The sequence below is a fragment of the Choristoneura fumiferana genome, chromosome 7 (genome assembly GCF_025370935.1).
Source record: "Choristoneura fumiferana chromosome 7, NRCan_CFum_1, whole genome shotgun sequence".
Classification (NCBI taxonomy): Eukaryota; Metazoa; Arthropoda; class Insecta; order Lepidoptera; family Tortricidae; genus Choristoneura; species Choristoneura fumiferana.
In genome coordinates this window covers 9931366-9948581 of record NC_133478.1, presented here as the reverse complement: position 1 = coordinate 9948581, position 17216 = coordinate 9931366, and the positions used below count along the sequence as shown (strand labels likewise).

At 41.2% G+C, this 17216-nt stretch overlaps 1 protein-coding gene across 1 annotated transcript; it reads left to right on the top strand.

Annotated features, from left to right (window-relative positions):
• Positions 1-52: 52 nt before the first annotated feature.
• Positions 53-17184, top strand: LOC141429679 (uncharacterized). The gene is given in 26 exon segments (XM_074090109.1): positions 53-826; positions 920-1213; positions 1301-1417; positions 2623-2999; positions 3093-3223; positions 3701-3937; positions 4975-5087; positions 5582-5697; positions 5946-6062; positions 6471-6641; positions 7663-7809; positions 9249-9378; positions 9598-10281; positions 10879-10974; positions 11190-11279; positions 11958-12057; positions 12136-12203; positions 12701-12775; positions 12777-13493; positions 13606-13656; positions 13659-13709; positions 13712-13783; positions 14309-14387; positions 14573-14628; positions 15130-15180; positions 16012-17184. Coding segments are annotated over 26 exon segments (4731 nt in total). The 5' UTR covers positions 53-376; the 3' UTR covers positions 16153-17184.
• Positions 17185-17216: the final 32 nt, after the last annotated feature.

Here is a 17216-nt window from a genome sequence, read left to right as displayed (position 1 = left end):
AAATCCACAAACAAACTACATAGACAAAACGTATTAGCTTTTAAATTTCCACTCGAACACGAGCAAAATGTCGCTGTACTTGGCTGTCAAGCTATTTTCTCATCGTAATGTGCCGTTCTGGCGCATAGTATGTATGAAACATTACGATTTGGCGTGCGCGTTCTATTTTATTTTAAAAGAGATTCGACGACCGTTCAAAATAACTTCATGGCTGTCTATACGATTTTTCTGCGCACCGTTGTTTTCGGTATTTCGTAAACATTGGCAAAACAACGCGATTATTCAATGAAGTGTGCGGAGAATCGTCGTTATCGCGAGTGAGCAAGGTAATTTGTGCATTACGGAAGTGGTTGGGCGTCACCGAAGCGGTTTCTTGATGGAGGAGAAGATGGAGAGTGAGCAGAGCTACAGCGGCGAGAGCAGCAGCTCGTCCGACAGTTGCAGTGCGAGCGGGAGCGGCAGCGGCAGCTCGGAGCCCGACGACGAGCCGACAGAGCCCGTGCGCGTGCTCGGACAGAGTCTCGAGTTGCCGCAGGACCTATGCGAGAACCACACACTCTTCAAAGAGTTCTTCTCCTGTAAAACTTGGGAAGCTTTAGAAGACAAACACAAGGAGCATCTCATGAAGTATCTGCCTCAGTTTACACAAAACGAGGAAGAGGAAAAGGAGAAGACTATCAAGATGCTCTTTGATCATGAGCCCTTTCATTTTACTTCACCTCTAGAAGTATTTTACAATAACTTAAAACAGGGTAATTACAGACCAGATATTGCTAAGATGAGAAAGTTCTTGCTCAAAGCTAGAGCTAAACAACAGAAGCATAAGGTAATGAATTATTTAAATAAACAAAAAATGTTTTGTTTACAAAACATACACAACAAATTTGACTGTATCTTCATTTGTCTTGATTACTTTCAGATAAAATCATACTATGCTAAACTAATGCCTGAAGTTTTGATATCTCGCGAGCGCTTGCTAGCTGCAACAAAGGCAGCCCCTCCAGGCCCAACACCTCGCTTGTCTCCATTACCGCAAAAATCTTCAAGCAAAAACAACTACAAACCACTATATTTAAGAGCTAGACAGAGGTATTTTGAGGAGTTGGCTGCAATCAGAAGTGAGGTAGGCGGTGATGAATCTGAGGATGAAAACTATCCTGAGGGGCCTCCGGAACCATCTAATAAAAAACGAAAACAAATGCACACTGGTCAGGTACAGAATTTTCCTTTAATATCACTGGATACTTCTATGGTGCCAATTGGATCAAAAATGATTGTATAAAATATTGTACATTTGCAGAATATAGACACCAATGTATCTGGCACTCTTGGAGGGATAGAATCTTCACATCCAACCTCTTTGGATTGTCTTAAGAACGTTCTTGCAGCTCACAGGGCAAGGAGACAGTATAGAGAGGTAACAACTTGTTTTGAATAGTTCCAAATAAGATAATTTTAATTACATTCAAGTTGGCTAAGCCCATACAGGTTTTAATTTTAAGCTATATGTGTATTTTGTTTTTATTTACTTGGCCTTTGCCAACCTGACATGCATCATCTTAACATCTTTATGTTAATAACAATTCTACATTTGGTTTCAATAACAACAAAACCAGTTATCATTAGATCTTGAAGATATGTATGCAGCAAGCTTGACCACTGCACTGTCAGTTTATAGTTGTAACACGCTTCTTTTCTAATTCTGTTAGTGCCTAACAATGGTTAAGTAAAAGATGTATGGTTGACTCGAGATGTATGCTAGATATAGGTGTGCATTGAGTCAATGGGGTGGGCAGTGCTAATGTGCAGCACCATGCAGCCACCCCCACACCAGGGTAAGTAGGCCCAATACCCATACCCTGGATTTCACCCAATGCACGCCTATACTTGGTTTGGATAGGTATTTAACTAAATGTAAACAAAACAACATCAATCAGTGTCTTAAATATTAAAATTCCCCCAATATACTATCTAAACATTTACATTTCTGTATTGAAATACACTAGTCTAGTTTTTATTACAATGATAGATAAGTAAAATGTTTAAAATCCTTGAATTTACCGAATCTGGCAGCTGAAGTTTATTTACATTTAGTTAAATACTAGAGATGGGCCGGATCCTGGGTTTGCCGGGTAATGGGTAATAGGTACCCGGGATTAAAATATCTTTAAAATCCACTGCTCTGAAGGGCTAAGCGGTGCAGGGTGAGGCAAAGAGTGTGACTTGTGTTTTACATCACAATCTGCCGAATTTGAAGTTTGATTATTCACTTGAAATTAAAAATTTAACAAATTAATACTTTAATAAATGGATTTCAATGACTAGTTACTATAATAATGATTAATAAATGAGAAATAAAGACTTGATTTAATACTAAAATTTGTTAAAATTATAAGTTGTTTTCAATACAAAGTTTAATAAATATTTACCTATGAAAACAGTTAGTTTCTTTTTTTATTACATACCCGTTATCCGGCATCATTATCCGGGATCCGGCCGAATCCTGAAAAAGTGCCGAAACCGCCGGGTACCGGATCCTACCTGGGTACCCGGTGCATCTCTATTAAATATAGGTATTTCCACAACAAGTATAGCTAGCTCTTAATTCTTAATTAATTGCAGAACCATCCAGAACTGAACACAACAGGCTTAACTCTAGAGGATATAAAACAAAGAGTAGCTCTTGTCAATGGCGCAAAGAAACTAATGTTTGGAGGACAGAAATCTGAGATGCCTCCACAAAAACTAAAGAGGGGACCAAAGAAAGATTCAAACCAGAAACACATGAAATCTGATGCCAAAGCAGTTAAAAGAAAGGAGGAAGAGAGTGTTGAAACTAAACCCCTGTTACCAAATATTAAGATTAAATGTGAACAAGAAGAGTCAGATTCTGAAAGCTCCTTTGTGGAGTCAGTGGGTGCCAAACATCCCAAAAAATTAGTTGATAGTGTTGAAATCAAGCAAGAAATTGTAGACCCTAAGTATTCAGATACAACCAAGTGAGTTATATACCATTAATCACTTAAAAAATAAACCAGTTGAAAATTATAATGTGCTTGCTTATTAATACAATTAATCTGGTTTATTTGCAGTGTAAACTACAACGATCCTAAGCTGGAAAGTGTCATAAAGCAAGAGCCAATGGATCCATCCTTGGCATTGCAAAATGCTGCACGACTTGTTCAACCGGTGCCCATCAAAATTGAAGATCTGGATGGAATTGGTAAGCAAGAAACATATTAATTGTATTCTAAATAGTCCCAGTAAGCCCAATTTAAACAGCAAGCTGAGTGGATTATAGACTCAGGTGAATGTATAGTCAGCATCAAAAGTAGCAGATTACTTTTTACTTTGTTGTTTTTGTATGGTGTAAGTAAAGTATGTTGCTCTAAAACAACAAAGTAGAAAAGTATGCAGCTACTTTTGATGCTCAGCTGCATGAAAGTACTTACACCGAACATCTATTAAGTTGGTAGATGTAAGTTAAACTAAGTCATTAATGAGTCTGGTCCATTTGCATTGAAAACCATTCTTTAGTGTCATATACTTAAACAACATATTCAAGTCTAGTATAACTACTAATTTAGCCCTTACTGGGACGTGCCATCTTTTAAAGTGGTTGTTTACCATTCATTGTTATGAATCCAGAAGTGCTCAAGTAGCTATTTTAGCCTGCAGATAAAACTATAATATTTAACAGATATGATGGCACTACCTGTGGAACTAGCAGATGATACAGGCGACATGCCTCCAGAGGAAACAGATGAGCCAGACACTGACGAAGCCCTAACAGAGACAACACATGCCAACTTCCTGTCTCTCGTCAGGGCGCTGTTCCCGGCTCGGACTGCGCACAGGGCTTCAAAACAACAGCTACATGCGAGATGTACGGCAGTCATGAGGTCACCGATTGCGCCCCTTAATACGTGGTACAGCTGTAAGTTGAAAGAAAAATTATATGGGTTGCACTATTATATAATTTTGAAAGTAATTTGTTTGCATTTTAAAGTGAACAAACCAAGAATGAATCAGATGTGAATGTCTAAAAAAAAAATGTATGACTACAAATAAATACTCATGCTGCATACCTGAATTCAATTATTATTTATTTGCAAATACATTTTTTAGCCTCTTTTTTTATTATATTAGCCTATATGTGTGTCCCACTGCTGGGCAAAGGCCTACTTTCTTGACCTCCACATCTCCCTATCCAGCCAGAGCTACATCCGGCCACTCACTCAGTTCTGCGTCCAGGTCGTCTCGCCATCTACGCCTCGGCCTGCCTTGCCGTCGGTGGCCGTCGAGCGGCACCCACCATGTGGCTGTGTGCGTCCATCTTTTAGGGTGCATCCGGCAGATATGCCCGGCCCAATCTTATTTAAGCTTGGTGGTCACTTTCCCAACATCAGCGATTCGAGTTTTAGAGCGCAATGTGGTATTTCGGATTCAATCAATTCTTTGAACCCCCAGTATGCTGCGCTCCATAGCTCGTTGGCAAACCTTCAGTTTTAATTTCTGGTTCTCAGTCAAACCATAGGTCAGGACGGGCAATTGACACATGTCCACGAGTTTACGCTTCAGTGTCAGGAACCCCTTCATGTTCTCTTTCAGGGACCAGTAGCTTTTCCAAGCATTTTCTATTTCCATGGCCTGCCCGTTGTTGAAAGAGACTACAAGTAGATTATACTCGTCGATATACTGTATTGTTTGCCCATGTATTTGTATCCTATGTTTCGTGTCATTGGTCATGATTTGGGTCTTTGACATGTTCATCATCAATCCAAACTGAAGCGACTGCTGACCGCTGACTGTGCTAAGTTGTTGTAGCATTTCCTCAAGTTCTTGAGCTGATGAAGAGAATAGGACAATGTCGTCGGCAAAGCGAAGATTAGTCAACCTCCCATCACCGACGAGAATTTATTTGGATTCCCAAGAGACCGCCTCTTTTTAATATTGGTGTATTTTTTTTTTCAGTGTCAGATGACTGGTGCGCTGAACTAGATTCAGCCCTGGACTTTCTTGCTGGCGAAAGGGGACCCCATCCTGACGATTTTGTGCCATATTTACAATATATACCTGAAACGCAGGTAATTTTACTAATTCAAAAATTCTATTTAGGTACAAGAAATTCTGTTAGACAATTATAAAAACAAAATTCGCACTGTTAGTGGAAGACGGATGTAAGTCATCCGTGGTTTTTATGTGTATTGAATATGTGTAAATAAACGTTTCTCTCTCTCTCTCTCATTCTTCAATTCGGATCATAGTACTTGACGCTATCTGTGCTTCCCCAAGCTCAACTGCTAAATTCTTTTAGAAGCTTCACAATGGAGTCAGGGTTATTTATTATTCGACCGTTTTAACCGCCTCATTTTCTGGCCCCCTTTTTTACGAATTGGCTGTAGATTTTGATGTTGTTGTCGATTATTTGTTCGAGTTCCTGGTTCCTGTATGTTACCAGATTACTAAAAAAATATATCAGAATCTTCGGAAAAGTGAAGTGAGTTTTACAGAAAAGTGTCCAGAAAAATGAGATGGTTGAAATGATCACTTCGAATAATGCTCCGTCACTGGTTTATAGATGTACCAGTGGATTGGCGCAGGGAGGGATTGCGATGCTATCCTAGGTCGACTGTGCGAGCGATGGTTTCGTGCTGTCTCTCCTACTCCACCAACGGATGAACCTCCACCCCCGAGGTACAACTAATCGTAACGTAACGTGCAAGAATTTTTGATTGTACCACCTGCCCCCTGTACCACAGAAGTTACAAGTGCTACAATTCTACAAAATTGTTACGTTTTACTAAGAGAAACTTAACAATTTTGTAGCATTGTAGCACTTGTAACTTTTGTGGTACAGGGGGCTGGTCTAACCTCTTCCAACTGCAAAGCTGTTAGGACGCGAGTTCCGAGCGTTATTGTAACATTCGTTTGTGTGTTCTCAGGTATCCAACGTCGTGGGTAGTACGGCCACTGACAAGTGCGGAAATCGCAGATTTTCGTGCTCAAGAGCGGAAACGTTACGCCGCTGCCGCAAAACCATTCACTTACATTCAGCATGGGTAAGTTTACTGTCATTTGAAAGTGGCTGCGCGGCGCTGCTCTATTAGATGACATTAAATTTAAGCACGTAGCGCCCGCGCTAAACTGTGCACTTGTGCACCGCACCGAGGTCCTTGTTAAAATTCCGGAATTTTGATTCAACTGCTGTATGTTTACGCGCGCGAAGCCTCGGGTAAACAGTAAAGCTAAGCGTCCACTGCATTGGAAACGAGCCTTATGGAGCGGACGGATTTGTTGCTTGGTAGAGATTTCTTATTCTTATGGTAGCAGAAATGCCGATCCAGTGCACAAATTCGTCCGCTCCGTACGGCTCGATTCCGATGCAGTGGACTGGACGCTTAGCTTACTTAATAAGTAAATGAAGGAGCCATCATCACGTGGTTTGAAGTGCGTTTTCTCTCGTGCAGGTACCGGTCGGTGGTGGGTCCGTGCGCGCGCGCGGGGCTGGGCGGCGCGGGCGGCGCGCTGCTGGCGGCGCAGCGGCCGCGGCACGCCAGCCTGCTGGCGCTGGTGCGGGACGCCGTCGCGCGGCTGCCCAACGGAGAGGGCACGCGCCACGACGTGCTCACGCTGCTCAAGTGAGTCCGACACGTTACTAACGACTAACGAGAGACTGACGCCGAACGCCATTGTCCTTTAGTATACAGGCATGGAATAATATCATTAACGAGCAAGTGTGATGAAAACAGTATATACCCACAATTAACCACATACCTTTATAATAGCATAAAATATAGAGGAGCGCAGTCAGCGGTATGGGCAATTTTTGAAAAAATATTTGTTTTTTTTCTGCTTTTTTTTTTATATTACTGGCGCTTGAGGTATCCCATCTTAGGCCTCTAGATTGACAACACATCTGCAATGCCCCTGGTGTTGCAGGTGTGTATGGGCGGTTGTGATCTCTTAACATCAGGAGACCCCTTTGTTCGTTTGCCATCCAGTAGAATAAAAAAAAATAAAAAAAATACTCGCAAATGTGATGAAAAACATTGTATGTCGCACGGGTGGTACTAAAATTACGAACATCGACCCATTAAAGCTCTCAGTCTTCAACTTCGGGCTTCTAATAGAATCTCGTTCGTAATTCCTTATTTACCGCCCTTAAGACACAATGTACTGTTAAATTATTGTAAAACCTTTAAAGATGCAATAAATAAATTATATGAATCATAAAAATTTACGAAAGTAAATAAAAATACGTGTCCAATATTTTATTTTTCTTATTTTTTTATTTCGGACGGGAAAACGTAGTTTAGGGCGTCCAGAGGCACGGTAACGGACGACGTTAAAGAGAGTCGCTGGCGGTGGATGGACGTGAGGCGCTGAAGACAATGTTGAGGCGCGCCATGGAAGAGGCATAGGCCCAGCAGTGGACTGCTGTAGGCTGATGATGATGATGATGATGATTTTCTGATAATTTAACTGACTAACTGACTAGATTTTTTTTAGAAAACTAGGCCATTCTTCTGCTGTCTAATTTTATAACAGGGAGTACTATTTCAGCGTCGTATTCTTTGACGTTGAAAAAATCAATCAAATGTTTACGAAATTGTAAACATCCCTCCCTACTAAAGTTACCCTTGTCTGTCGCCCCTACAGAATGTCACAATGGATAGCGGCATGCAGCGACCAGGCATTGCTTAGCGCATTGTCGACGGCACTGGATCGCCTGCTATCGGCCAAGCGTGATCCTGTCGTGAAGTACGACCAGAGAACTGCCATCTGGACCTATCTGCATCGGAACAGGTAACCCGAGACAAAATAAGCCCATCAGGCTAGCTTCTTCGCCAATACTTGTAATTCCATTCATGCGTACTCCTCTATTTTACTAATAAATAAATCACGGGAAACGTCCGAGGTTGTTATTTAGGGTTTTACAGCCAATTTACTTTTAGTAAACTGTTTCATTCGCAGGTACAGTCAAGAGCAAAGATATCGACACGGCCAAAATTACAAAAATATGTATAAGTACACGACTTAATGCACTTAACATTAAGGAGGTATGCTTATACATATTCTGGAAATTTGGCCATGTCGATATATTTGCTGTTGACTGTATGTGTATGTAACGTAAATAAATAAAAATATTATGCAGCAATTAACTTAGTCCCAAACTAAACAAAGCTTGTACAATGGCCATTGGATAAACATACCTATAAAGATAATTATACATCGTATTTTGTCGGAAATGTTCGTATTAATGTTGCTTTCTCAACTAGCTTACAGTTTGATTAATTCGAGTTAACACTTGACAGATGGGCGTGCCTTCAGTCAATTTTCAACTTTGACGTCATACAAATAAAGCCATTTTTAGTATACCGCTACCCACGTTTACAGATTATGTAAAAACTATTTTATTTGTATGACGTCAAAGTTGAAAATTGACAGAAGGCACGCGCATCTGTCAATCGTTAACTCCAAGTAATGATACTGTACTGAAGTTTACTGAAGCTAATTGAGAAAACAAGATAAATACGAACTTAATCGATAAAATACGATTGAAATAGTAGTTTATGCAACTGTTACGTAATAGGGGTCCTTAAAACACGAGTGTCGTTTTCACATGAGTGTTTTAAGGCCTGATTGCGTACAGTTGCATACAATATTTTATCTACACACATATTATAAGTACTCTAAGATGGGTTCCGAAACCGATGATAAATGACCTGCATTGCATTACTGACCTGTTCTACCAGTAACTTATCCATAGGTGTTAATGTAAGTACTTAAATAAATAAAACAGACAAAGGAATTATTTTTAACTTTAACTTGAAACAACAACAAAGCAAAAAAAAGAACAAAATGACAATTTGCCTTGAAAAGGCTGAGACAAACGGTTTCACCAGAAGCAGCTCTTACGGCTTATCATGGCTATGGTTTTTGGACGCATAATGAAAGATTTACTATATGGGTGTAGATAAAACATTATTCACTACACTTCAGCGTGCATTGGGTCGATTTCAGGTGTGTTTCCACTAGTACCATTGACAGTACTAAAATAGAGTTCTGAACACACCCGATTTCAGGGTAGGCAGTTGATAGCTTGCGCCGCAGCATTACGCCACCAGCACTAGCGGCTACCCTGCTGCCTATTGCCTGCCAATGCTCGCCATAGACTACATCTGTATGTGCTGGTATTCAATATAGAATCATTGTATTGTATTAACCGGTACAATCGTGTGCAGGAGCGAGGAGGACTGGATCAAGTCCACGGCGCGCGGGCGGAGCAAGCCCACTGCTCACGCCGCACCCGCCCCACCCGCCGCGCCGCCCGCCCATGGCCGCGACCCGCGCCCGCTCACGCCACCCCCTGCCGTAAGTTGCGACACATATTATACTCCCGTTAGTAGTCACCGACGTCACATATGAGTCTCTTCTTCTATGTCCGTTACACCATGACAGCGTTTTTTTAACTCACAAATGTTTCGGTAGACTCTTGTTCCTAATTCCTTAACTACCGCCCATAAGATACGATGTAGGTAATTTAAAATTTCGTGATATTTACAGCAATATAAAATTGTTTCTTTAACGCAGATGGAGCTAGAAGTGGGCACGGTAGAAGAAGTGATCGACAACGTCTCAGACAGCGACGTGGACGTTGACGACAGCGGGGCGTCCCCTGCGGCCCCCACCCTCTCCTCCGCCCAGCTGCTCATGCAGGCCACGCTGACGCAACCCCAACCACAACCCCCGCCCAAACCCAAACCCACCCCCAAACCCAAACCAACCAAACCAAAAACTCCGAAAATAAACGTGACGCAACCGAAAACCGCTCCAACTCAACCTAAAACGAATACTGCGCAAACGAAACCGGCGACTCAAAAAGCGATGCCTCAAGTGAAACCAGCGTTAATGGCGCAGTCGGCTAAACAAGCGAGCTTAGTCGCGCAGGCGGTCAAAAGCAACCTCATAGCGCAGGCAGCCAAACAAGCTAACGTTACCACGCAACCCGCTAAGCAAGTAGTAAAAGCGACGCCAAAAACCGTTAATGTCGTTAAACAAGTGCAGAAAACTAATGCGTCATCGGTGAATCAACCAGTCAAAGTGCCTGTGAAGCAGAATGTGCTGCCTCCGTCGCCGAAGCCGAATCCAGTGGTAAAGCAGGTGGCTCAAGTTGTCCAGTTGCCAAAGTCTTCTCCGTGTGTGGTGCCACCGCCTCAGAGCTCGCCGTTGATAAGGCAGCGGCCTTTGCAGAAAGTTGAAGTGCCTCAGGCTCCAGTAAGTATTGTTTTAGTGTTAAGAAACTTGATACTAGAAATCTAGAGAAATTTTGCTCACTTACAAAAATATTTTGGGACTCGACTAGATACAAATTCTGCTCGTGATAAACATGCAAATTATCAAAACGAAGAAAAACGAAAACAAAAGTATGTTAACTTCATACCCAATGTTACAAAAATACCCGTATAGCGGAAACGGGGTGAAATGGTCCTTCATAAAGAGTCCATTTACAACATTTGAAAACCATGGTATTGGTATCACTGTGGGATTTACACAAAAAAACAATATTTTTTTCATTTGATACCTATTTCAACCCTTGTTTCAGTAAAATATAAGACAGAATGTTTATGTACATTTTTACCTAATATTTGTGGAACGACAAAGATTGTTTAAATAGGTATTACAGCTTATTAAGTTTGACGATAATTTTCGCTTCAATATTTTTTTATATTTTATACGGGCTATTTTATAAATGTAATAGACTTCTTCGGTCCAGAGATATCAATGAAAAAACGATGAAAAATTTAGAAGCAACTGTAATTACTCCGATACTTCACTATAAAACAATTTCTGAAAGGTGCCTTTTCCTTCTAGATACCTGTTTCAATAGTCGTAAGCCAACCAACGGTACCCGCGGTTTCGGTCGTACAGCCAGTGACGTCCATAACGCTACATCCTGGTCAAACTAAGGTATTTATACAGCCCTATTTATACTTAGTGTGATTTTCTAAAAATTAGACATTAATGACATTGTAATAAGAACCACGACACGCGCCATCGTGAATAACTCTACCTATATACATTTTACTTATACGTCATATAACTTACTTACGTGTGTACTGTTTTACATTTCGCTTATATGTCTTATAGTTTAACCTATAACGTGGGTACTGTTTTATCACTAGCAGGTAAACCAAGGCACGAGGTCGTTGCTTATAAGGCCGCCAGCAGTTCAAACTACAGTAACGGCGGTTGTTTCTACACCCATTTCGCAGGTACTTGCTACTTTTTGCATTTGATATCTAGTTCTTTACTTACTAAGTTACATGTTTAAGTTGTTATTGCCTATAGGTTGGCCCTGTGCCCTCTGAAGCAGAGGGTCGTGGATTCTCGGAATTTTGGTGCCAGAATTGCCAGTTTTGCGGTGAAGGAAAATATTGTGAAAAAAAAACACACTTGCGAAGATGAACACCATCGAAGTGTGTGAAGTTCCCAATTCACACTGTGTCCACGTGGCAATAGGGATGTTGACGCCATTAAAAAATAATTCGAAGGCACGACTCCAGTAAAAAAACGCTTTATTTTAGCCCTGAAAACCAGATTAATTTTCGATTTACTGTAAAGTTAGATTTTTTGTTGCTTTAAAACAAATAAATTGTTAGTTGATTGAGTTGGCGAACAAATAGCGACTTATGACGTCATAAGTCGCTATTGCCATTGAAACTCTATGGGAGAATTGTGTTTTGACAGCTCATAAAAAGTACGTCAGTTGATTGGTGGTGTCAACATCCCTATTACATCCTAAGGTCTCTCATTCTGAGAGGAGGCCTGTGCCCGCAGTGGGACGTATATAGGCTGAGATGATGATGAGATGTATCAATCACATTTCCAAATATAAAATGGGGTTAGACAAGAGAATATTATGGTTATATTTAATACTGATGCTTGTTCAGGGTCCTGCAAACTCGAGAAGAGGCGTGGTTCGAGTTCTGAGTCCCGCGACGCCAGCCTCCGGCAAATCTCTAATCTCGCCGCGGGCGCTCATGCAGCAAGGTAAATTACAGTATAAAGTATACGAAATCTATATTTAATGCACAACAATGTATTTTTACGCCATTATTTTACTTACAGCTTCTACGACGACGGCGAAAAAGCGAGCCTCAGTTCCGAATAGCAGCTCGATCACGACGCTTGCTCAGGTACGCATGGCTAAGTTCAGACAATTAACACCATTGATCTGGTTCTAAAGTACCTAAGCAAAGTTTGTGCTATGGGTAGTAGGCTACAGATAAAAACCATATTTTAATAGATAGATACGTATACTAAACTTAATGATATATAATATAATATAATATAATATGTATATATAATAAGTATAATATAATATAAGTACATAATAAGTAATATTAAATACCCAAGACCTGAGAAAAAACTTGTTTATCCAAACATCTACTCTGGGTAGGCGCTCTGTGGTGCGGCTCCGGCGGGATGGTTTGGTGGGCACGTCGTCTCTCTTAGCTGGAGTTGTTATTGTTCATTTACTGTGCGTGGTTGTTATATTGTTTTTCTATCAGGCCTATAAGGGCCTATTGGAACTGACATGTTCATTAATTGATGTATGAAGTATGTATATGCTCTGACTGGGGATGGAACCAATTACTTCAAGCTTTGTAGGTATATTCGTGTTTGTGTTTAGGGTCCGGGCAGCGTGGCGACGATGGTGAGCGCGGCAACGGTGGCGGGCGCGGGCGCGGCGCGGGGCGGCGGCGGGGGCGGGCGCGGGCACGCGCACCGTGCAGCTGGCGGGCGGGCGCACCGTGCAGCTAGCCGCCAACCAGACCGTGCACCTGCCGGGCGGACAGGCCGTGCAGCTCGCCGCGCGCGCGCTGCAGCTCTCCTCTCTCCTCCCCGCCCGCGCCGCCAAGCCCGCCCCCTCCGTCCACATCCCCGTCTCCACCGTCCAACTCACCGGCCAGACCGTCCAGCTCGCCACCTCCGGCGTCCACCTCGCCGGGCAGAGCGTCCAGCTCGCCCAGCACACCGTCAAACTGCCCGGCGGACAGAGCGTCCAAGTCTCCGGACAGAACGTTCTCCCTCAAACGGTCCAACTCCCGAGCGGCCAAACCGTGCAACTGGCCGGCAGAAATTTACAGACCGTGCAATTAGGCGGACAGAACGTGCATCTTTCCGGACAGAGCGTCCAGATGCCGGCCGGTCTTCAGTTAGGATCGCAGACGGTCCAGCTGACCGGGCAGACCGTTCAACTGGCCGGCGGGCAGACGGTGCAACTCTCTGGCGGGCAAACTTTGCAGTTGCCTAGCGGTCAAACCGTGCAGCTGTCGAGCGGTCAGACGCTGCAGTTAGCCAGCGGGCAGACCGTGCAGCTCGCCAACCAGACGCCCAAGTCGATGGCGCAAGTCGTGCGGACGCAAGGCGTGGCGGACAAGCCCGCTCAACCGATCGTGGCCAAACTTCTCACTAATGCACAGGTAATTAAAAATAACGACCTATAATTTTTGTTTGTATTTGTAATCTACAGCATTTTTGCCAGGGTCAGATGATATCCCTTACAAAAATACTACAACTTCTTCGTGTGTGCAGGGTCAGATGATATCCCTGGAGAGCATGATGGGCGGGCGCGTGGTGAGCGCGGCGGGCGTGGGGGGCGCGGGGGGCGCGGGGCGGCGCGGTGCGCGCGCGCGGCGCCGTGCGGGTGCTCGCGCCCGCGCGCCCGCTTCTACTGGCCGCCGCCAAGCCGCTGCATAACATCATACTGCAGGTACCCTTTTTTTTTGCGATGTGAAAATGCTTTATGCGTGCTTTCTGTGGAAAGTTATGTGGGGCCTTCTTACTTTAAGGAGCATACCCTCTAAAAACAAATTGGCGTTTGTCCACTCTGCCGTTATGGGAGCGCCCTGGAATCGAGGACATTCAACCATGACGCTCCTCGATACTGCACGGACCCGCCGACCCCGCCGTCAAAAACAGGAGGAAGTGGAAAGGCGACGAAATACTGATCATAATAAAACAACTTAGAAGAGTTGAAAAACACACCCGACATTATCGACATTATTCACAGTAGTTTCTTTGGCAGTACAAAAAAAAATAATTCGTATGTAAAGAAAGGAACTAAAAGAACTAAGAGTAATCAAAAAAACTGCATTGAATTACGATCTTACGAAAAACGACTGGACTATGATTTTTTGCATTTCTCCTAATGAAAGTATTAGGTATCCATAGGTTAAAATGATGTCTTCTCAACAATTCAAACAAGATTATAATTTAGTATTATTTCTATTTTCAGCAAAGCGACGGTAGTGCTATTCGGGTGACGTCGAGCGGCGCGGTTAGTTCGTCGCAAACTATAGTACTAAGCAACATTGGTTCGTATAATTTTAACTAGAGCTTTTGAAAATATGTTAATGCATTCACTGCCACCTGACTGACAAAATGTGTGAATAGGTAATTATGACAGCGGCACTGGGTGAAGTTCCGAAAACGCATATATGCATCGGCGGCAGTGAATGCGTTAATTGCACTGTTTTATTTTATTTATATTTTATTTCAGGTTCGCAGACCGTTACAACGCCAACTGCTTCTGCACCCGTGTTGAAATTACAACAGGTGGGTATTTTAATTTTTGTTTTTACATTTATATGTTTTCCTCCTACGGCCGAGTGTCCTATATATAGGACATATTGTAATGTAACATCGAACTCTCATAAATGACATAAAGTTCAATGGGTTTGTTAGACCAATTTCCCAAAATCGTTATTTCCTAGTAGCAAAATTTCCGTTCGCATTTTTTCCCAATATGCTTTTTTACTGAAGCTTATTTTCACAGTAGCGTTTTTTCCAAATCAGAGTCGACACAGAAACATAGTGTAGGTTTAGGTTATGTTAAGTTTACATCGGCCCTGAGGGCCAAAACTGTGTCTGTGTCGATTCTGATTGGAAAAACACGCTACTGTGAAAATAAGCTTAAGTAAAAATATAGTGAGAAAAAAGCTTTCGGGAAGAAATGCGAACGGAAATTTTGCCACTAGAAAATAACGATATTGGGAAACTGATCTAACAAATCACAAAATGTAAGACATTATAATAGTTAATAAAATTATATTTTAGGTCAATCCGATACAACAAGTTAAACTTCCTCAAGGAATCAAAATACAACAGGTGAATTACCGGCGATTTGCATGTTTTGTTTCTACGGTTTTCTGGGTTGAAGCGCCAATTGAATTGAACTTAAATCGCATGAAATTTAAATAAACATAAAATTATTGCATGTTTGATAAGTTAATTACTTAACACATTTTATGATTAGAATGTTACTATTTATAATTATAACTTATATCTCATACATAACATTTCCTTTTCATTTATACACTAATACCTATAATAGTAATTTGTTAGGTGATAGTATTACATATGTATGTACATAGATCGGTTATAATCGTATTGTATTAAGTAATAAATAAAATATTGCTAATTTCACACTTTTTTAGCTTACCGATTTCTTTTTTGTTTTAGCAGTTTTGTAGTTAGCAGGTTTATGGCGAATCATCATGAAAGTTTTTTAATTATTCCCAAGATTGCAATGTATAATCATCAGGATATACAGCATCTAAATTTCTTATAACAAATTTGTTGCTAGCCTATGAACAAATTTTAACACCCACGTTTGTAAGGGTGTTTCTGAATATTGTCTTTTAAATATTAAACATGCAGTATTAATAATAATAATGCAAGGTGTCTTAAAGATAATATGGATTATTTGTAAAGGTTTGTCGTCGGAATTTTTGATACAACATGAAAGTCACCCATTTGATTCCGTGCATTTTAAACATTGAGTTCGTCGACGTCACCTACGATTCAAATAATCTAGGAAACCTTTGCCTAAGTACCGAAAGGGCAGTGCAGTCAAACTATATACGCTGAAATATTCCGGATTCATTTAAAGATTCAAATATAACTATTTTTTTTTCTACATATTGCTTTTTTTCACAGGCAGGCACGGTGACGTCAGTGGCGACACCTAGTGCCGTTAATACGGTACGAAGCGTCCTAATGGACGGTCAACAGCTCAAATTGGTAGGAGGACGCCACGTACTCGCGCGGCTTCTGAGACCCGCACACCCCCCACAGTGAAACTACCAAGTTCATACCAGTGTTACTGCCATAGTTATAGCGTTGGTCTTTTTCACACCTGTTTGATCTCTGTCTCTTCTCCGACCGGGAAAAGGTCATAAATCAGTCTTCATGACAAGAGGCGCTTTCGAGGTGGTCTTATTTAAATTCCGTTAAGATACGACCGATAGAGATACGAGAGAGAATCTCCAATTTAAGTTTGTTTTTATATAATGGAGTTCTGAGCTAACAGATATTAACGTGTTAACATTTCTTAGTTACGTTTACTCTTAGGTAAGCCTTGGCTTTTATTCGTTAGCGTACCTTTTTGGGGTACTCATGCAATGAATAAGACTTGTATAGTGAAACAGTGATACTGTTTTAAATGATAACTTTTAAGGAGTTAAAAATGATTGGTCCTAAGTTCGATTCGTTTTTACTTAATGTTGTTAAAAGTACCTTTTAAATTTTGGTTTTTACTTTGTGGTCTAGAGGCAAAGATCTGTATCAGAATAGTGCTGTCTACGTTGACCTGTACCAGTCGCAACGTAAATTTTTACGTTAAAGACGTATATAATAGGTAACTTTAAATAATAAATAGATACTGAATTATTGATACGAACATTAACAATTTGTAAATTGTCATTATTTTTCCGTCTCTAAATCTAATTAAAAATTACTCTTATCATCTTTAGGTAGTTCATAATTGTTAAAATGAAACATTTTTAATGTACAAAGCCAGTATTTGCATTGTAAATGCCAGCGTAGCCGCAAATTTTTGTATAAACGCTTATGAGAAGTGTTAATTAGTTGTAAAGTTTTTTTAAGTTTATAATATCCCGTATCACACGTCTACTATAGTGTTTTGTGTATATAATAGCATTATGGAATATTTATGTTATTTATTTACGACGGGGTGCCGTCCGAAAGATCTGTGCGCCAGATGCAATACGTCACAACAGAATCATTATTTATTTTGTTGTTCTCATATTATTACCTGTTTCGACATAAAATTCAATTACGAATGCAATATAATTAAGTCAATTTCAATAATTATTGGTTTTATTTGCCACCAACACACAGCA